Genomic DNA, 22,398 nt, shown 5'->3' with positions numbered 1-22,398 from the left:
ATGTCTTCATGATTTAAAAAAAAAAAAAAAAACTAAAGATAGACATGGAAATGTGAACCCCAGTTGTTTGTGTAGGCCTGCCTCTCCTCTCCCTCATCCTGGATTTATACACAGATCTTTTCCCTGGATTTGGCTTTTGAAGTAGAGGTTCTCAATCTGTGGGGGTGCAGCCTCTTTGGGGGATGAACAGCCCTTTCACAGTGGTCACCTAAACACCATTCAGCATATCATATATTTACAATGTGATTCATAATAGTGTCAAAACTAAAGTTATGAAGTAGCAACAAAAAATTTTACGGCTGGGGATCACCACAAGAACTGTATTAAATATTGCAGTGTTAGGAAGGTTGACAATCATTGGTTTAAAGGGTCCAGGTACAGACATACTCTAAAAGCCATGAGCCCACTTAGCACTCATCCTGGCTTTGAAATACTACTCCCAACAAGAAAAAGGAGAAAGTCCTTAGGGAAATGGCTGACTCCAAGGCTGAAGCAAGAAAATGATGATCCCATGGTATCTTTTACCCCCTCCCAAAAAAAAGTATAGGCCATAAGATGGCATTATCTACTCACATACATTGTATCATAGTCCTGCTTTTAAAATCCAATAGTTATATAAAATTAAGGGAATTTAAGTAAAGAACAGATAAGACTATTCCTTACTATTTTTGCAAGCTGTCTGAGGCTTTAAAATTATTTAAAGCTTGCTTGCTTGCTTTCTTTCTTTCTTTCTTCCAGAGTTTCTGTGTTGTAACAGCCGTAGCTGTCCTGGAATTCATGCTGGAGACCAGGCTGGTCATAAACTCACAGAGATCCATCTGCCTCTGCCTCCCAAATCCTGGGACTGGGATTAAAGGCGTGTGCCACAACCACCCAGCTTACTTTTAAAAAATAAGTTTTTAATAGAATAAAATGACATCCCTTTCCTCTCTCCAGTCTCTGCAGTTACCCCCTCAAACCCTTCCCATGCCCCCCACACACTTATAACCTCTTTTCACCATCATTGTTATTATTATTGTGTGTATGTATGTATACAAATACAACTTGCTGAGTATTTTTGTTGTATGTTTGTATATGGTTTCAGGGCTGACCACTTTGCACTGAAAAACAAAAGGGCACTCACTCATGCCTGGGAGAAACTAACTGTCCTCCCAGAGATTATTAGTTGCCTGGAGTTGTCTAGGGTGGGACCCATAGCATTTTCTCCCTTCCATGTTAGCATGCCCACTGCTGTCACTGTTCCAGTCTTGTTTATGCAGCCATTTCTAGGAGACACTGTTTCACAGCAGTGTCTGGTACTCTGGCTCCTAACAATCTTTCTGCTCCCTCTTCAATGCATAAGGACTGATGGTGACATTTCAAAGGGGGCATGAAAGCTAGCATGGAATAGCCTTCTGGTGACAAATCTGGAACCTAACCAGACTTGGTCAGTAAGTAAGCAGTGGCAGGTGTTCTAGTCTTACAGAAGCCAGGGGATTATGGTAGTGATGGTGGGTATGCCTCTTCCAGAATAAAATCTTACAGAAGAACATTGTATAGGAATAAATGGATTAGAAAACCACCATCTGATAACAGCAAGTTAAAAATTAACTAGGAAAATTTCAATAGATTCTAAAACTAGTGGATAAAAGTAAAATAGAAACATAGTTTTTACATACTCCAAATAACTCCTCACAAAATACTCAGGGGTTGTAAAGATGGCTTGGTAACCAAGAGCATGTGCAGTTCTTGCAGAAGATGAAGGTTCTGTTCCCAACACCCACATGGCAGCTCACAACATGACTAATCACAAGAAAGGAAAGCAACTGAGAAACAACAGCAGAGATTCTCTTTAAACAAGTGGCCAGTGCTAACATAACCAATGATCACATCAAATACATACCCACCAAAAAGATTTGAGAACATAGCATCATATCTGTGATACTAGCCACAAATACCAGCAGGTTCTAACCAACAGGAAACACTGGACAAACCCAAAGTCAGAGATAATGACTTGTAATCTTCAAAACTCTGGAAAGCAGGAAGCTCAAAAGAAAGGCTTTTTGGAGCTGTTCCAGATGGAAGGAGACAGGGGGACACGAAAATTAGAAGAAATGCATGATCCTAGATCACCATCACTTTCAATCAAGATTACTTCAACAATATTTGCATGGGGTCTCTATGTGATGTGTATACAAAAGTTGTTTCCAACTGTTTCAAAATAAAAGCCCTTTAAAGTGATTGTGCCAGGCATGTTCTCAGCTCAGAATTTAGACAAGCTAGTTCCCTGCAGAGGGCTCACATTGTATTATATTAGCAAGGTTAGCTCTCCCAGCCAAATCTCTACTTTTCGAGATTTTACTCTCTAAACTTTAAACAGTTTCTTGTCCTTTTTTCTTCTTTCCCCTTACCTTATAATATTAACTACTATCATATGGCTCTCATTAAAATGTAAACTAGCAGGAAGGGAATGTTGATGTTTTGGTCACAGCTACAACTCTAAGATCCAATTCTATAGCTAAGCTGGGGTTAGGAGGAATGAATAGGAACTCATATTCTTGGGATATAAAATTAACACAATCACAAAACAGGTTCCCTTTCTCAATAAACACAATGAAATATGAAACAGGTCAACCAAACCCACTGAAGCTCTGGTATATCTTTTCAACAGAGATCTACAGCAGGAATGAATGGTCTAATATTCTTGCTCCAAGGAGCTTAATGAGCAAACCTACTTCCATCTGAAAGCTAGTACTGAAGCCAGCTAACACAGCAAGAGAATACCAGCATCACAGGAACATTCAGTATTAAAAACACCATATATGGCCATGCATAGTAGTGCATTCCAGCTACTAGGAGGTTTCAGGGAAAATTAATGAGTTCTTGAATCAAAATAAAGTTTAAAAAAGGCAACAGGGTATGGTGACACACCAGTAATACTGAAGTAGAGGCAAGGGGACTCAAGGCCACCCTAGCTACATAGGGAGTTTCAAGGCTAGATGAAAACCTATCTAAAAACAAACAAATGAGTAGTGCCGGAAACACAGTTTTTTGGATTGGCTGGCATGTATGAATCCCTGGGTTCAATTCCCAGCACTAAAAAAATAAAATAAATAAGAATTAATTACATCAGACTTGATTAGAAAATACAAGTACATGCAGGTAGAAATTCCTTGACAGAAAACAGGATGACATAAAATTTGCTATGGAATGAAAGTGGTGTGAACCAAGAAATTATTATTATAAGGTTTTTATATTTCATTATAACATTGCCTGGAAAACTACCAAGGTGATAATTAAAATAATCACAATGGTTTCAATTAGTTCTTTTAATTTACGTTTTTAAGTTTTACTTATTTTTTCCCAAGATTTATTTTTAAGTGCACTGGTATTTTGCCTAAATATATGTCTATGTGAGGGTACCAAATCCCCTGGAACTGGAGTTACATACAGACAGTTGTGGGCTGGCATCTGCGTGCTGGGGATTGAACCCAGGTCCTCTAGAAGAGCAGCCAGTGTTCTTAATCACTGAGCCATCTCCCCAACTAGTTTTAGTATTGTAACTAAATCACCTGTATTTAAGGGAGGGAACCCAAAAATCTGAAAATGCTATGGCTTCTATACACAAAGTATTGAAGTCAGTAGTATTTCATTTCACAAATGCTCATTTCTCATGATCTTCCAGGTAATAATGCTGGCTTTCATTTGCATAACTGTCAGAATCACAATTAAAAAAAAAATCATAAACCAGGTAAGGGATACACACCTGTAGACCTAGTTACCCAAGAATCTGAGACAGGAGAATCCATTTAGCACATGAGTTCAAGGCCAGCTTGAGTGGCAGCACAATAACATGGGGATGGGGTGGTAACAACACTAAAGCAAAAAAACTTTTTAAAATATAAAAGCTGTATTTTTAAAAGTATAAGAATTTAAAAACAAAAATAACAAGTCTAGAGAAGCCAGTAAAATAAAAGAAAAAGGGATGTATAATAAGCAAGACTGTGAAAAGGGGATAAAATAATAAATAAATAATCCCAAGCACAATAAGGAGAGAAACGAACACACACAAAGAACTTTCAAAAAGTAAATTCTAAAATTGTATGGTAAAACCCCAATAATTACATTTGTTATGAATAGAAAAAGTAACCACTTAAAACTAAGAGCAAACATCAAACACAGCAGACTTAAAGGAAATGGATAAAAGAAAATGTCACAATACAATGACTCTACATTTGAAGATGCTAAATACAGCTCCTAAATACACACAAGCAGAACTGGTAGAAGTAAAGAGAAGGGCGGGGGTGGTGTAAGAAACCTAACAAATGACAGACAAATGTAATGAATCTTTCCTGGCCCAAGAAAAGTAGACCAAAGGAGCAAATGTAAGTAAGACAAGTAAAAATCATCAACAAACTTGATCTGACGGTGGAGTCCAGATTTTCAAAAGCTGTTAAACATATTTCAAGTCAGAGGACAGTACCTAGAAAAATACTCCACTGCTCTATATACCTCACTATAAGCCAGACAAAGAAGTCACCCACTTTTGAGGTCAGAGGCCAGCATTCCAGTGAACTCTAGCATCCCATACTTCACCAAGATCCATGAAGAGAACCTACCTACATCTGAGATAAACAAACAAAGAGAGTAATGCAAATGGATGACTCGAAAGAAAGTAGACACAAAGGCAAATACTGGTTCCATGTGAACTATTTGCAGAGAAGTATAGCAAAGGTTGCAGTGAAGATAGGGAGCTGTTACCCAATAGGTATTTCTATTTTAGGTAATAAAGTTTTAAAAATACATTATGCTGATGGTTGCATAATACTACAAATGTGTGGTATACCACTGAATTGCACGTTTAATGTGACAGAAATGGAAAAGTCTATGCCATGTGTATCTGACCACAATACATGTTTTTAAAGTTCAAAAAACACTTAAAATGTCTAATACAAACTTGTAATACAGGGTACAGGTCAAAATTTTAGAGATACAAAATACCATGTGTGAGACACACAGTACACTAGATGTGACTAAAAGAGATTTAGAGAGGAAAAAAAACAAGATGTGTAGAAACTGGAGGAGACAAGGGAACCTAACACAGCAGCAAACAGAATGAAACACAGTGGAAGCACCATCTTTCAGTAACGTACCAATGTGATCCCCACAAGGGAAGAGGAGAGTGACACCTGCTGCTTGTTCTCCACACTTTTTAGGAAAGGTGTTTTCTTTTGGTGCACTCATGCAAAGCTACCAAAAAAGGGGGAGGGGCACTGGAGACCCAAGAATGGGCACTGTTCAAAAAAAAAAAAGAATGCTCCGGTCATGCGGTGGTGGCACACGCCTTTAATCCCAGCACTTGGGAGGCAGAAGGAGGAGGACAACCTGGTCTATAAATTGAGTTTCAGGCCAGCTAGGACTGTTACACAGCGCAAAAAATGTTATGGCAAAACCAGTAATTACCTGCATGCTTGTGGAATACCCTGTTCAAGAAAAGTAATGAAAAGTAATGTTCACATTGAGCATAGTAAGCCCTTCAAGAGCTGACAGCTAAGTATGAAGGGAATGAACAGAAAAGGAAAGAAGCAAGGTAAAGGAACCAAGTCAGGCAGTGGTGGCCCATGCCTCTAATCCCAGCATTCAAGAGGCAGGAGGATCTCTGTGAGTTTGAGGCCAGACTAGTCAACAGAGGGAGTTCCAGGACAGCCAGAACTACACAGAGAAACTCTGTCTCAAAGCAAACAAACAAAAAATTACAAGAACCTGGGTCTAATTGAAGTACCGGCCTGGTCTGTCCAGAGAAACACACTTAACTTTCCTTAAATAAATGGGATGGAATTCACTGGGTAAATATTTTAAGGAGTAAATTAAGACTTGCACTTCAGAATAAGTACTTTATCTAGTGAACAAAAAACTGTAGGACTACAAAAATTGGAGCAAACAATGCTGGAGAAGAAAATGCTGCACTGATACAGAAATGACAAGATGGCCACTGGAGTAGAAGAGGAGCAAGCAGGGCAACAGGAGAGACTATGCTTAGGAGGTGGACTAGCAGGACTGAATTTCTGGCTTTGCCCAGGAGAAATGATAGAGAAAATAATCACTGAGTCTGAGACCAAAGCGAAACAAATTTGCAAGTGGAGAAGGATTACAACTGTGATCTAGTCATATAATCTCTGAGAGACTAGAGTGAACCAAGGAGAGATGCCAGAGATCAATGCATCTCTTTGTGCTAGTGGACAAAACAGAAGTCATCGACACACCAAGCTCCTGGAGATACTCAGATCTAAGAGACAAGCTATAGCAGTAACTGAGTTTTCTTTCTAAGGGCATGTGGTTACTTATTTTGTTTGCCAGACATTTGAATATCATCAGCAAAGCTAGAAATAAGAATTAAGGAAAATTAAAAATGAGTTTACAGGGTATAAAGAGAGATTCAAAGCACAGCTGAGAAATCTTCCTGACAATAGCAGAGCACTGCTCAAAACAGAAGGAAAGGAAGAACAAATGGTACGAAGATGAACGTGTGTCAAGAGACAGAAAATTTTAGGGCTCTCCTTTAGATGACTCCTATTTTCCAGGAAACAGGAACACCATCTGTGGAGGAAACTTTGCTTCTAAGTTGAAAGAAATGAAAGTCCTAAAGAGAAGGAAAGAATTACCCTAGGGCCTTGACAGTCTCAGGGACTGAAGTCCGGGAGTCTCAGTGTTGCTAATCCAGTTAGTTGTCTGCCTGCACTCAGCCATTACTCACCTATTGTGTAGATCCAGATGCATATGGTAGAGTCAATGGTGCAAGAGGTCTGAATCGATGGACACTGCCTCTTGCCTTCTAGTGAAGGAAGCATTAGGGGTATTCTGCACCTCACATCTCACAAGTCTGAACGAACAGTTAGCAAAAGAATAAAGATGCCTAGAGCATGACCGGGAGTGTGATCCAAACAGCAAGGTGGATTTCAGGTAATGGTGAGATCCAGAACAGTTCATGGGATTCAGTAAAGAGAAAGACAGTGAAGGGAGATGGACCCTAAGCGCCCACGAAGGAGTAGTGCCAAACTCTTGTGGAAAGCCTGTGAGCCAGATGCCTATACCTTCAACAAATAAAATACGAACAAGAAAGTCACCAACAAGTGATAGCCATGAGGAGAGGTACCAAATGTATGATGCAGGTCCATCAGACCAAACAGGAATTCTGAGAGAAAGCCATCATGGAAGCTGCAATGAAACATGGAGAACAGGACCCTATATACACACTGAGAACAGAAGCTGCAAGTTCTGCAAAAGCATTCGTTAGGAAAGACAATATGTGGGAAAGAATGTGAAGATGCAACAAAGTACATCAACCCCTGAACAAAGGATAAAAAACTCTGTTGCTAAAGGAAGAACAACAAGGGAAAAGACTGACCACAGAAGTCAGGAGGAGGCAGCTATGAAATGAAGTTGGTGGTTCAGACAACAGGTCCCAAGAGCTCTTTGTAAGAGAAACACCAGGCATCTCAGCAATCAGCCAGTGTCTGGAATAATTGCAATTAGGAGAGGGTCTGTCTGTTTCTAGTGTGAAAAGAAAGAAATTCAGGCCTCTCAGTAAGGAGCCAAATTAAATTTAGATGAATTCCATTGGCTAATGAATATGTGTTGGTGGGGAAGGAGAGATGGCTCCATGGGTACAGCACTGGTGGGCTCCAGCCAACAAGGGTTAGATTTCCAGAACCCACACAGTGGCTCACAACCATCTGTAACTCCAGTACCATAGGACCCAATGCTTTCTCCTGGCCTTCATGAGCACCAGGAAGCACAAGGTTCACACATACATAAAAGCAAAACACCTATACAAATAAAATAAAAATAAACAGAGGCCACCAAGTGCAGAGTCAATTCCCATACCTCCTTCTTATCCAGAGTGCCCCAGGCTTTAACTGTGTAGATTAGTGTTTCAAATATTAATAAAGTTACACAATAAACAGGAGATTAAAAGACTTCTAAGGCTGGTGGGATGGCTCAGAAGGTAAAGGTCTTTGCCACACAAAGCCTGATGACCTTAGTTCATCACAGGGTGAAAAGAAAAAGTTGACTGTCACAAGTTGTTCTCTGGTCTCCAAACACATGCTATGGCTCATGTGCATCTTCATGCATACACACACACAGAGAGTTAATAAATGTTCTTTTTTAAAAACTACATAAAGGGCTGGAGAGATGGCTCAGAGGTTAAGAGCACTGGCTGCTCTTCCAAAGGTCATGAGTTCAATTCCCAGCAACCACATGATGGCTCACAACCATCTATAATGAAATCTGGTGCCCTATTCCCTCTCCTGACATGCAGGCAAATGTGCAAGTAGAACATCATATACATAATAAATAAAATATTTTTAAAAGCCTACATAAAATAACTACATAAAAATACTCTCTTAAACTACTGAGACTATCTGGGAAAGCAGTTATGATTTTATATGCATTAAGTCAAAAGGAAAATAATGCCTTATGCTATTAAATGAAAACAGCAAGAGGGATAAGCTGGCTGTTGCCTCAATAACACAGGCCACAGAAAAATATATTGTGATTTATCACAATATATTACATCTCTTATGACTTTTAAAACTGGACTTTCGGTAGTTTGAATGTAATTGGCCCCCATAATTCCAAAGGCAGTGGCACTATTAGGAGGTGTGGCCTTGAGGAGTAGGTATGGTCTTGTTGGAAGAAGTGTAGAGGTGGGCTTTGAGGTCTCATGTGCTCAAGATACCGCCCAGTGTTACAGACCACTTCTTGTTGCCTTCTCATCAAGATGTAGCCAGCACCATGACTGCCTGCACACCACCATGATGATAATGGACAGAACCTCTGAAACTGTAAGCCTTCACCTCAATTAAATGTTTTCCTTTATAAGGGTTGCTTTGGTCATGGTGTCTCTTCACAGCAATAGAAACCCTAAGACAGGCATGTATTACTTTTGTAATTTTGTTTTTGTTTTTCGAGACAGGGTTTCTCTGTGCAGCTTTGGAGCCTATCCTGGCACTCGATCTGTACACCAAGCTGGCCTTGAACTCAAGAGATCTGCCTGCCTCTGCCTCCCGAGTGCTAGGATTAAAGGCGTGCACCACCAACGCCTGCCTGATAAGTTTTTAATGTTATTTATTTTGCTTTTGAGGTTTTACTGAATCAAACTGAATAAGCCTGTCCCTAAGAGCATGAGAACACTATGCCAAGAGGCTGGCATTCTCACAGCATCTTCAGACACAAAACTTTCAACAACTCTCTCTTTCCCTCAAAAACAAGGGGGCAATTTCTTAAAATTATAATATTCTATAACTTTTCTCAGAAAAACTATGATAAATCAATTTTGAAGTGGTTTCTTTTTCTTAGCTCTAAATTTAGCTTTATTTTTATCATCTGTTCTCCTATTATGGAAATGTCTTAAATATGGAAAACAGCTTACTTTCCAGAAGTCTCCAAACTTCACAGCTTTACAGTCTTTTTTTTTAAATCATTATTTTTCTTTATTCTATTTTATTGATTTATTTTTGAGACCGGTCTTACTATGTAGGCCCTAGCTAACCTGAAACTCTCTATGTAGACTAGGCTATAAAAAATAGCTAAATATTTTATTATTTGTTTGTTTTGTCTTTTGAGATAGCATCTTATACAGCCCAGCTGACCTCAAACTTGCTAAAGAGCCAAGAATGACTTTGAACTTCTCATCTTCCTACCACTACTGAGGTTCAGTACCCTCTGCTGATTTTATGTGGTGCTGGGTTTAAGCCCAGGGTATGCTAGGCAAACACTCTACCAACTCAACACATCCTCTGCACCAGCCATTAGGACTCTAAAGGTACTTTTACTATGCCACCTCAGCACTTCAAAGTAATATTTTAAAACTTTTTTGTTTTCGTTGTTTGTGTTTTGTTGTTGTTGTTGTTTTTGTTTTGAGACAGATCTTCTTTGGCTGTCCTGGAACTTGCTCTATAGAACAGGCTAGCCTGAACTCAGAGAGATCCACCTTACCTCTGCACCACCACAAAAGAATGTCTGAATGCTTCTGTTTTTTAAACACAGGCATAATCACAGGATAGACACAGAACACCCTGTTTTAGGAGTTATAATCTGAAGGAACACACATTCAACTTTAAATTTCTGGTAAAGTTTTTCCTCATGAATTAAGCTGACTCCGTAACTATGACTACCACTATTTTTCACTTTCCTATTCATTAAATGTGAAAAGTCAAAATTACGTATTTTGGGCTGAGGCTATGTCCAGTTAGTAGAATACTTGCTTCACACACACAAAGCCCTGGTTCAATCTCTAGCACGGCATATATGGAGCATGATGGCACAGGCCTGAAGTCCCAAGGCCTGGGGAGGTAGAGGTGGGAAAAACAAAAATTCAAGGTCAGCCTTTGCTACACTGTAAATTTACGCCAGCCTGGGATACATGAGATTTTGTTTCAAAAGGAAAGAACTGAATTAAAAACAAATCAAAACAGAAGTTCAAGGTCATTCTCTGTCACACAGCCAAATTACACATTTGAGGCCAGTGACATAGATGGCTTATCCAATGAAGGCACAGACCACCAACCTATAGAACTTAGTTCCATCCCCGGGACCCACACAGTGGAAAGAAGACAACCAACTCCGAAAAGTTGTCCTCTGACTTCCACTGCACTGTGGCATGTATGGATCTGTACATGCACACACTAATTTACAATAAATAAATTTAATAATAATAATTTACAATAAATAAATTTATAATAATAACTTATTATAAGTAAGTTTTTATACACACTATTTTTAACCTAGGGCAAAATATAATGTTCATTTTTTATGTACACTTTATCACAATATATTTCTTTTTCTTTTTACACATATGCTCCCTTTAGGAAAACCTAGCAAATTAAGGGAGGGAAGGAGAAATAGAAGGCAGATAACTTGAATTAATCCAATTTGTATGGAGTCCTACAAGATAAAATGTGATGGCCCTGGCATCTTTTGATATGCCAACCTTTTCTACATACACAATTCTGTCATCTGGAGAGATCTAAAGCATCTGTGTCTGACTTTTTTTCACTTAGTACAAGAAGAAATATATCCACAGTGCCTCTCATCTTCTTCCTGAAGACTACTTGCATCACTATTCAAGAAATGCTCCTTAAGCCGGGCGGTGGTGGCGCATGCCTTTAATCCCAGCACTCAGGAGGCAGAGGCATGCTTTAGGGCCAGCCTGGGCTACAACACAAAACCCTGTCTCTGAATAAATAAATAAATAAATAAATAAATAAATAACAGAGAAAAAAGTGAATAGGAATGAGCCCAACTAGTTGAGCTACTGCCTATACCAGAGTTTACACAGTTCAATAAGACTTACTCAATACTCAGAAGTAAAAGGTTCCATAATGAAGTTTATTAAAAACAAGAAACTTTCATTACTTGATTAGTATCTCCTTCCATACAAACAACTTAAATATATTAATTCAAACTAGATCACATTCATGGTACACTAGTAAAATTCAAAAGAAAAAGTGAGCAAGACACTGGAGAACATGTCCATTGTCCTGGCTATACCAGGGGCTGATGCCAGTGGATAACTTGAACCCAGGAGTTCAAAGTCAACCTAGGCAACATAGGAAGAAACTTTTTTTTTAAAGAAAGAACACAAGTGAAACTCGCTTGTTACTAATAAAGTGTACTACAAGTACTATCATTCACTGATGGAAAGAATGTGAAACTGTACAGCCATCTGAGAAAATATTGGCACTTTCTCAAAATTAAGCATAAGCTACCACATGACTCCACACTCACACTTCTTGGAATAAAAATATGTCCCCACATATTATAAATTCATAAACAAAATGGGATATATAATTCATGCAATAACATTCAGCAATAATAAAGAACAAAATACTAGCACATGCTGCAATACAGATGAACCTCAAAACATTATGCTGGGGAAAGAAGCCAGATGCAATGACAACATACTGTGTGTGATGGTTTAAAAGAGAAATGTCCCTCACAAGTGAGGATATTTGAACAACCCAGGTGGTGGTGCTAATTGGGGAAGCTGTAAAACCTTTAGGAGGAGATGCAGCCTTGCTGGACGAAATATGTTACTGGTAGTAGGCTTTGAGATTAAAAAGTGTCCCTCACTTCCAGTTTGTTCTGTTACTACCTGCTTGTGGTTTGAGGATGTGAGCTCTCTCACTTTACTGTTCCTGCTTCCATGCCTGCTACTAACTGCTACACCTCCTTGCCATGATGGACTCTCATCCCTTAGGACTGTATGCCAAAATAAACTTTCTTCTACAAGTTGCTTTGGCCATAGTATTTTACCACAGAGACAGAAAAGTAATTAATATACTGTATGATACCACTTACAAAAAAGACAAAAAGCAGATCTGGAGACGGGACTGGAGTCAGGATTCACTGTGAATCTACACAATAGAATTTTAGGGGTAATGAGAACATGTGGTGACAGTTCAATTAAATTACCAACTTAAAATGGATTAATTTATAGACTATGAAATATACCTCAATGAAGCTGGCAAGCCAGGCATAGTAATACACTCTTTTATTCCCAGCACTCAGGAGACACAGGCAGGTGGTTTGAGTTGAAGACCAGCCTAGTCTACACAGCAGGTGCCAGGACAGCCAGAGATACATAACAGAAGTTTTGTCCCAAACATAACAAAAAAAACTCTGATGAAAATAAAATAAAAAGCTAGTAAACAATCAGCCAGGGTTTGATTTCAGACCTGATTCTAAGAACAATATAAGATAAAAGCATGAACAATGTCTATACCTGCAGATTATATTTATATATCCAACCAGCTATTAGGGAGGATTTACAAGTGAATACAGTATTATATATATTGCTCCCTTTCTCTAACTACACACCACCAGTAGAAACATAGTAACTCTAACTCAAAATTCAATTCTGTAACTATTTTAAATATAGCATAAGCATTTACATTTATTAGAAAAAGAAACATTATAAACATTAGTTAAGAGCCAATTAAAAACGTTAGTAATCATGGAATTCGAAAAATGGCTCAGTATGTAAAAGTATGGCTGCTATGTCTGATAACCTGAGTTTAATCCCTTAGTAAAAGGAGAGACTCCCAAAAATTGTCCTCTGACTTTCTCATGCATGTACATGTCCACAAGCACACACAATATAACAAATAATAAAAGTTGTTCTAAAATAGTAGCAAACAGAATGCTTATTGTCTGAAAGTTTTCTTTGTAAAGATAGCTGGATTATTTTCCCCCGGTTTCTTCAAGTCAAGGTTTTTCTGTGTATCCCTGGCTACAGAGATCTGTCTGTCTCTGTCTCCCAAGTGCTAGGAGACATCAGGATTCTTGATCAAAATCTCTCATGCCCTTTGAGACTTTGTTTTCAATTTTGTTAATAAGCAAATATTGCTTTATTACTAACAGCCAATACATTCTTTTAAGGGTTAACCTGAAAGACAACACCAGCATTTCACCTGTTCTTAAACATGAACCACTGACTTCACCCAGGGATCACCTGACTCCACAAGGAATTAGATGTGATTAACCAGAAGCCAGGGCAGGGGAACAGATGACACACAAATGACTAAAGGTTGTTTAGTCCACATGGCGTCTTCACGTAAAATACAGAATAGAATTAGCTTATATCTTTCTCAAGACATTTCAGTACAACCTAGAAAATGCCTACATAACAATTTACTTTTCCTATAAGACCAACTGTTCTAACTTACCAAACCTATCCTCTGGGCATACAGATGTTTGCCTATCTTCCTTCTTATGGATAGAACCAGATGACAGAACATACCAAAATGTTTACTTGGGCTCACTTCTAGAGGGACAAAAAGATATTGCTTCTATTACTTAAAATGAATTACTTTTTCACTCAACAAATAGCTAAAGAACATAACAGGAAGACAAAAACATCTACACCCTAATAGTTTAGGTTCTATACATTAAACTCACAACCCACTGGGTGGTGGTGGCTCAAGTCTTTAATACCAGCACTCGGTAGGCAGAGGCAGGTGGATCTCTGTGAGTTCGAGACCAGCCTGCTCTACAAGAGCTAGTTCCAGGACAACCTCCAAAGCCACAGAGAAACCCTGCCTCAAAAAACAAATCAAAACAAAAACTAGGGCATTAAATACAGAATAATCAACTGTAAAGCACTTTTGATACCTGGAAAACAAGCCATAAAGTTTCCCTTAACTTAGAAATATTCAACAGTTAACACCAATGAACCAAAAAGCAACCCTAATATCCCAGAGAAAGAAAAAGAATAAATGAATATGAGGAGGGGGCATCAGAATACTTTCCAAAAAGGTAAATGATGGTCATTTTATAATAAGCACCACCATGCCCAACTTATAATGTCTATTAAATTTATTTAGAATATTTATAATGTATAAAATTATATCACAATATTATTGAATTTAAAATCTGTTTTAATATTATATTGACTGTGTATTACAATTATATTAATAAATTTTAATGTTACATACTTATAAATGTAAAATTATAATATTATGTGTGTACATATATATTTATAACATTTATTAAAAACCAAACCAGAAGTAGATATGGTAGAACATACCTATAACCCTAGCACTCAGGCAGCTGAGACAAGAGAATCACAAATTTGAAGCCTACCTAGGTTGCTAATTAGCTAGAGCCTTTCTCAAAAAACTAACAGCCCTATGTTAGTTAACAGAAAATAGCTGAACGATTGTGATTTACATATACAACAAAATATAATCTAGCAATGAAGAAATATCCACCTAGTACACAAAATACCATGCATTAATCTCAAAACATCTGCTAAGATAAACAAGCCAGACACACACAGGAAAGCATGTACTATATAATCACTTGTATCAAGTGCCAGAAGAGATAAAGTAACATTTAGTTCAAAAACAAAAAAACACCACATAAACAAAGGGGAGAAAAAAATGTGACTTTAAAAACAAAAATAAAAAACATGGAATGTGAAGTTGATTGAAAAGATACATGTGTTGGTAATAATTCACTGTGGTTTTAGATCTGAATTACAGGTACACTTTTTTAATAAATCATCTATGTATATTTAAGATTTGTGCATTTCACTTTGTACAAATTTATTCTTTTTTTTTCTCCTTATTTTGGTTTTGTAGGTAGCTCAGGCTGATCCTTCTCACCATATAGCTGTTGTTAGCATTGAACTCACAGCAGTCCTCCTGCTTCATCCTTTGGAGCTGGATTATAGTCATGCACCATCTAAATTCTGATCTAATGAAATATGTAAGTACCTACATTAATCCTCTAACTTAAAGTGGATCAAAACCAAGAGCTGTAGTGATAAATGGGTAGAGATGATTGAGATTTGGTAAAGGAGGAATTGTGAAGATTCAGTAAAGTGGTACGTGGGGTCCACTATTAATTTTTACAATTCCACTCCCAATACAAGTCTGTGGAAATTCTTCGAATGGGTTCCAGGAACCCATAACAGCAAAACATACAGAACCACCTAAATATCCTTCAAATAGGGTGGTGCTGTAAAAAGTTTTGTATACTATAAATATGTATTACTCTCATTGGCTAAAAGAGAGCTAACTGGCCTATAGCTGGGCAAAAAGAGATCAGACAGGAGAGCCAGACTAGAACACGCTGGGAAGAGGAAGAATAAGCAGGAGATGTTCATGCTGAATTGAGATAAGGTACTGAGCCATGTGGTAGAACACAAATAAAAAATATGTTGTAAGATCTAGTTAGTAACAAACCTAAGCTATTGGCCGAACATTTATAATTAATAGTAAGTCTTTGTGAGATTATTTAGGAATGGCTGACAGGATGGAGCTGACCTAACAAAAAAACTCCACCTACAGGGTGGAGCTACACTTAACTAAGGCATGAAAATGAATAAACCTAAGAGGAGGCAACTCTCAGAATCACACAATGAAAAACCCAAGTCAGAATGAGAACACATAGGCTGAGGATAGCTCAGGGGTAGAGAACTTTTCCAGCATGTGTGATGTCCTAGCTTCAACCCCCAGTACCCACCATAAGCAACCATGAAAATACAGAAATGATAACGTTTTATAAAGGTTAAAAGACAAGCAAAACTAAGCAATATTATTTAGAGATACACATAGAGTGGTAATCTAAAAGATGGAACAGGGAACAATCAAGCTCAAGAGCTGGGGAAAGGAGAAAACAAGGGCTTAATCCAGCAACAACACTGCTGGAGGTGACTATGATGGAACAGGTTTCAAAATTCACATTTTCCTGCTCTATCTTTTAATACTGACAAATTCAATAGGAAAAGCAAGATTCAGATTCTGATCAACATTCATCAAAAATAAAATACTCAGGCTTTAACACTGATTGTTCTTTTGTATTTGTTTGTGACAGGGTCACAGCATGTAGACCCAGGAGTCCTGGCGCTTATATAACCCAGTCATATAACCCAGGCTGGCCTCCAACTCACTACAATCTTCCTGCCTCAGCCACCAGAATGCTGGGATTTCAAGTGCACACCATCACATTCAGCTTTTCACTATTATTTGGAACTATCCAAGAGCATATACATACACAATCATGTTTCCTTACTTGGTGTGCACTATCACTTACTCTGGGGCCAAAATTCTTCACAGAATTTTTTTTTTTTCTCGTTTTTCAAGACAAGGCTTTTCTGTGTCTGTCCTGGAACTTGTTCTGCAGACCAGGCTGGCATTGAACTCACAGAGATTCACCTGTCTCTGCCTCCTGAGTGCTGGCATTAAAGGTGTAAGCCACTACCACCCAGCTCAGAATACTTTTTAATCTAAATGTTAATATAGTACACATGCTATAAATTCCCTAGAACCTTCTTCAGGATATGACAGCACCCTGAAACCAAGATACTAATATTTCACCATCGAAAGCTATTATTATTTAAAGCAAGATCAATGCACAAACTACAAACACTCTAACAGCATTGGGTCAGAAGTTGTCATTTATTAATTAAATAAATTTTATTAAGAATTTATTTTCAAAGCTCTTTATGTACCAAAATTATAGATAAAGGATTATGGATCTAAACCTTCAAAGAAGATCAGCTTGGTCTAAACAGTAAATTTCACACACCACTAAAAGCCAGTTCATTTTCAGTATAGTTGCAAGTTTTAGGGACAGTGAAATGGCACAACAAGCAGGAAAAAGCACAGCGCCTAGCCTAACAAAGAGTTAGATCTCAAAACCAACATAGTAGGAGAGAATCAACTTCTCAAAGTTTTCTTCAGCTCTCCACATACATACTCACCAAAAAATGAAATATTAAAGACAACAAAAAATTGTTGTTTTAAAGTAACTAAGCTGTGTATGCTGAATGTCTACCTCTACTTCACAAATGAACACGTACAAAATAAATTTTTACCTTTTATTCTATTTAATTTGTATCGAATCTTCAAAACAGCCTCAGTCATTACTTGTAGGGATGGGTGATGTAACTGTATTTTAATTGAGTTGAAGAGCCAGCATTAATAGAAAGATCATAAGCACTGTGATAAATATTTTCATGGAGCTGGAGCCATAGCCCAGAGGCAGACACTCACCTAGCATGTGTAAGGCCTTGAGGTCAATACTCAGAAACTACCAAAGTAAAATTTCATATTGTTGGCAGGTACCAGTCTTAATAGGTATTTTGGGGCCAGCCAGATGGCTCAGCAGTTACAGGCACTTGCTGCCAAGCCTGACAGCTTTAGTTTGATTACTGGAATCCACATGGTGCAAGGGGAGAACTGACTCCTACAAACTGTCCTCTGATCTCCATACCAGTGCCATGACACACAACACCCCACCCCAAAAAAAATCATACAAATCAATAAATAAAATGTACATTTAAAAAGTTTTAATAGGTATTGTTTTTAAATCCACTGAAATTGTAAATAAATGTTTGATCACCTTTATCCATTACCAAAAACCTACGTACTATACATTACTATGACTTCATACTCTGAAAGAATAAAATAAAATCCCAAAGCACAAACCTTAAGACCTTTCTCCAGCACATGTGTTGGTTAACTAAAACACAGCAGGCAAGCAATGTGAGGATCTCCAGCAACACAACACAAATTATTTACCTAAAGGTTTCAAACACTACAGAATAGTACCACTTAAGGGCCTCCTTTAAAAATATTTCAACACTAACCTTCGAAATAGGGTCAGTGGAGCCGGGCATTGGTGGCAAATGCCTTTAATCCCAGCACTTGGGAGGCAGAGATAGGCGGATCTTTGTGAGTTCGAGACCAGCCTGGTCTACAGAGTGAGTTCCAGGATAGACTCCAAAACAATACAGAGAAACCCTGTCTCAGAAAAAAAAAAAACAAAAAAAAAAAAAAAAACAAGGGTCAGTGAATAAAGGTATTTCCCATCAAGTCTGACAACCCCATGGCCTAAATTTGGACCCTAGAACCTACCTACATGACAGGTAGTTCTCTCAAGTGACTCCCACAAGTTGTCCTCTGACCTCCATGCAGGTGCCATGGCAGGGCACACCCCTCAAATACACACAAAATAAATGGTTTGTTTTGTTCTTTAAATTATAGAAGCAAATCTCCCTGAAAACTATTTTTATATAAAACCAAGCAGCTCACAATCTGCAACTTCAAAAGAGCTAATTATTTTAGAGTGAAATAAAGCAAGTAGGCTCTGCAAAGAAACAAGATAATTTAGTCTGTACACTGATAGCATTCTGAAATCCAGCCTTATACATGCAAAGCAACCATTAATATTTATGATATTAAACTCAAAATGATGATGGCATGCATCTAAAAATGTGTGACAAGAAATATCTAACAAAAATTATTCCCTGTTTCAAAGAAAACATAAAGCTAGCAAAAATGTGCCAAATGCACACAGAAGTGAAATGAGTGCAAAAACATCATGACATGCTATCATATGCAACTTCTTTTCCTACCACTGAAGACATTTTACAGAAAATTCTGGTGTATTTCATCATCTCTTGCCATTTTTAGAAGTAGAAAACTTCCAATGGTGCTTTCTAAGCTTCTGAATACAGTAACCAAATTCCATGCTGTATTTGTATCAGACTATTAAAGATATTTTTTCTAGGCTGGATGGTGGCGGCGCATGCCTTTAGCTCCAGCACTTGGGAGGTGGAGTCAGGCTTATTTCTGTGAGTTCAAAGCCAGGCCTTTTCTACTGAGCAAGTTTCAGAACACCAAAGCTATACAGAGAAACCCTGTCTCAAAAAAACAAACAAACAAAAAAGGACATATTTTCTAGAATAAAACCAAAAGAAATGCAATGTTAAGTAAAGCAATGATTAATTGTGAAATTTAGTTCATAGTACTATTTAAAATATTTAAATTATTAATAGCTAGTATTTCATGAGCATTTTAAAAAACAACTTTTTTATAATATTGGTTTAAACACTAATTTACAGGGTTATAATTTGGAGAGATGAAAAGGTTGGGAGGGTGAATGCAATGATGGTTGGCACAATGTGAATGTAGGTAACATCATTCAACAACAAATTTTATGTATACTACTACCGCAATAAAAATGTTACTTTGTCTTAGGCAGGGTTACCATTGCTGTGATGAAACATCACGACGACAGCAACTTGGGAAGGAAAGGGTTTATTTAGCTTACAGTTCCATACCACTATTCATCGTCAAAGGAAGTCAGGGCAGGAACTCAAGTAGGGCAGGTACCTAGAGGCAGGAGCTGATGCAGAGGCCATGGAGGAGTGCTGCTTACTGGCTTGATACCCATGGCTTGTTCAGGTTACTATCTTATAAAACACAGGACCATCAGCCCAGGATAGCACCACTCACCCCCATCAATCACTAATTAAGAAAATGCCTTATAGCTGGATCTTATAGTGGCATTTTTCTCAGTTGAAGTTCCCTTGTGCCAAGCTGACATAAAACTAGACAGCACATAATCCATTCTAATATCTCATGATAAAATATACATGATAGATATAGTCATTTATCAGTGTACAACAGAGGCACCAGGAACCTCACTCCAAAGGTATAAAGGGCACATGTTGACTTAACATTTGCTGCACTCTAGAATCACACTTGCACTGATTCTTGACGACATGTAATCAACTATATGCAGCAGTAAGCTTGCTGTCAAATCAGCATCTGGTGTCAACCCTCAACAGTAATAAGTCACCTTAACAAATACGGGTCTCGACTTTATTAAGCACTCAAGGAAGGAACTAAACTGTTCCTGACCACGTGTAACAATTTAGGTAATATTTTAATAAAACAAAATGGTCGTGCCACAGGTATAAACAGCTTTGTTCCAAGCTCAGAACAGCCCTAATAACGATGAGTAACATCACTATCAAGAGATAAATGTGAAACATTTCTATCTGGGATAAAACCTGGCCAATACTTGAGATTTACAGGCACTATTTTTAACTGAACTTTCTGGCCTAGGATCAAAGTTTTGCTAGCAAAACACCAAAGTGAAAATGCTGGCAGTGACGCCCGAGAAGCTTCGCTTTATCTACAGAAAGGCTATGCCCTCCATGCAACCAATCCTACTCCGAACTAACGAATTCCAAAACTGACCCACAAGAACACACGAACCCACTACCAAGCAAAAACCAAAAATATCACCACCCCACCCCACCCCCGCAGTCAAAATCTCTACATTCTACACATCCGATAGAAAGATACCCACTCTCGAGTCAGTTCCTGCACTGTGGCCAAACACGACTGAGTCACTCACTGCAAACGATTCCAGAAACCTCAAAGGACAACCAACGGCCTCAGAAGAAAAGTTAAGTCAGTGGAAAGGGAGGAGGCAGCTCTTCTCATCACAGAGTCACTAGGCTTCTCCTGGCAGGGCCCAGAACTGACATGCTTTTTGGCACAGAACGCCTGCACCCACCCTGCGTCTAGCCCTCCAGAGCTAAGAGCCAGAGTACCTTTTTCCGACTTCTCCTCAGGATCCATGTTCACCCCCCCCCAATAAATGCATCTCTAGCTGCACACTAATCTGTTTGCCAAACATAATTGCTTCCCCCAAGTCCAGAAGTATGCCAGCACTCTACGCGGCGTTTATTGTAAAACGTGTTCTTTTCTTAATCAAGCTCCAGCTATAGCAGCTTTCCCAAGGCTCTTAATTTGGATTTTGAATGCTATGGGAAAAGACAAAATGAAGGGGAGAGATTTATTCCACTCTACAATTGAGACTCATTTCTTGGCTTCGGAGCAACAATCTCCGGAAATTTAATTTACATAAATTCAAATGCACTAAACAGCTACTATGGAATGTCCAAGAGCAACTGAAAACAGCAAACTTGAGCTGTGCGTTCCCAGATTCCTGACGAAGACGACGGAGTAAGGGCAGCTCTTTGTCATGTACCCCAGGTGGTACTCCCAACAGGCAGAGAGCGAGCATCGGGTTTCTTTCTCCCTCGATTTCACCCGAGCTCCCACGCCGCGTGACACTTTCAAATTGGCTAGTCTGGGGTAGGAAGCACAGCCAATTCTCCACCTTTCCGCCCCAAACCGACTGGGTAGGCGGGAAGGAGCCCAGGGGTGTTTCCTCCCAGCGCGCTCCAAGAAAGGGGGCCGCGGAGATGACACCCTCTCCGGTGGGAGGTGAACCGGAGGAATCCCAGGTGGGGTCTCCACTCCGGAACCCGAGTCTCCAGCCCCCCGGGTAGCCGGAAGCTGGGTGGGTGAGCCAAGGGGGGACCAGGCAAGACCCGGAGCACCCTCCCAAGCCGGCACCTACCAGCAAGCTCTCCACGTTGATGGGCGAGCGAGGATCTCGGATGAGCGCCTCCAGCTTCCTCTGGCGGCTCGCGCCCGCCCCGTCCCCCGGCGCGGCCTCAGGGGCGCCGGGCATTTTCCCCGTCGGCGGGGGCCGGCTCATGCCGCTTCGCCGGGCCTAGCGCCGCCCGCGGAACCTCCCCGCCCGGGGCACGCCGGCTCCCCGAGCCTCACGCGCGCCGCCGGCCCGTAGCGAGCTCTCCAGGACCCGGGGGGCGGGAGCGGGAAGGGGCCCGCGCGCGCCGCCCGCCTCGGGTCGGGCGCTAGGGTCGCCGCCCCGCCGCGCATGTCGCGCGGCCGCCTCGCGCGCGCCACAAGCGCCGCTACCACACAGCCGCGCGCGGCTCTCCCCCGCGCGCGCCGCTACGCCCCGCCCGCGGCCGGCCGCGCGCGGCCGCCCCGCCCGCCCCCCGGCGCGTCCCGAGGCTCGCCCCGCCCCCTGGTCTCTGGCCGCCCTCCGCGAGCTTTCGGGGCAGAGTTCTTTTCCGCTCCCCCCAGCCCGCCCGCCCCGGACGGTCTCGCTTCCTCGTCGGGCCCGTTCCCCGGACAGTGATGCGGACGGGTCGCGGCGCCGTTCGCCGTACTCCCCGCGGCGTATCCCCGCGTCGCCGGCCGGACCCCGCGGCCTAGCTGACGTGCTCGCCCC

The 22,398-nt window shown here is 40.0% G+C and overlaps 1 protein-coding gene across 1 annotated transcript in view; it reads right to left on the bottom strand.

Moving 5' to 3' along the window:
• Rock2 (Rho associated coiled-coil containing protein kinase 2) overlaps positions 1-21,898 on the bottom strand; it is a 98,087-nt gene extending 76,189 nt beyond the window's left edge. The window contains exon 1 of the mRNA XM_027424668.2: positions 21,715-21,898. Coding sequence (XP_027280469.1) covers positions 21,715-21,855 — 141 coding nt within the window. The 5' untranslated portion in view covers positions 21,856-21,898. The remainder of the gene's footprint in view (positions 1-21,714) is intronic.
• Positions 21,899-22,398: the final 500 nt, after the last annotated feature.

This window comes from Cricetulus griseus, chromosome 7 (genome assembly GCF_003668045.3).
Source record: "Cricetulus griseus strain 17A/GY chromosome 7, alternate assembly CriGri-PICRH-1.0, whole genome shotgun sequence".
NCBI classification, from domain to species: Eukaryota; Metazoa; Chordata; class Mammalia; order Rodentia; family Cricetidae; genus Cricetulus; species Cricetulus griseus.
The sequence above is the reverse complement of the archived record's forward strand: the minus strand, read 5'-3'. Positions and strand labels throughout refer to the sequence as shown.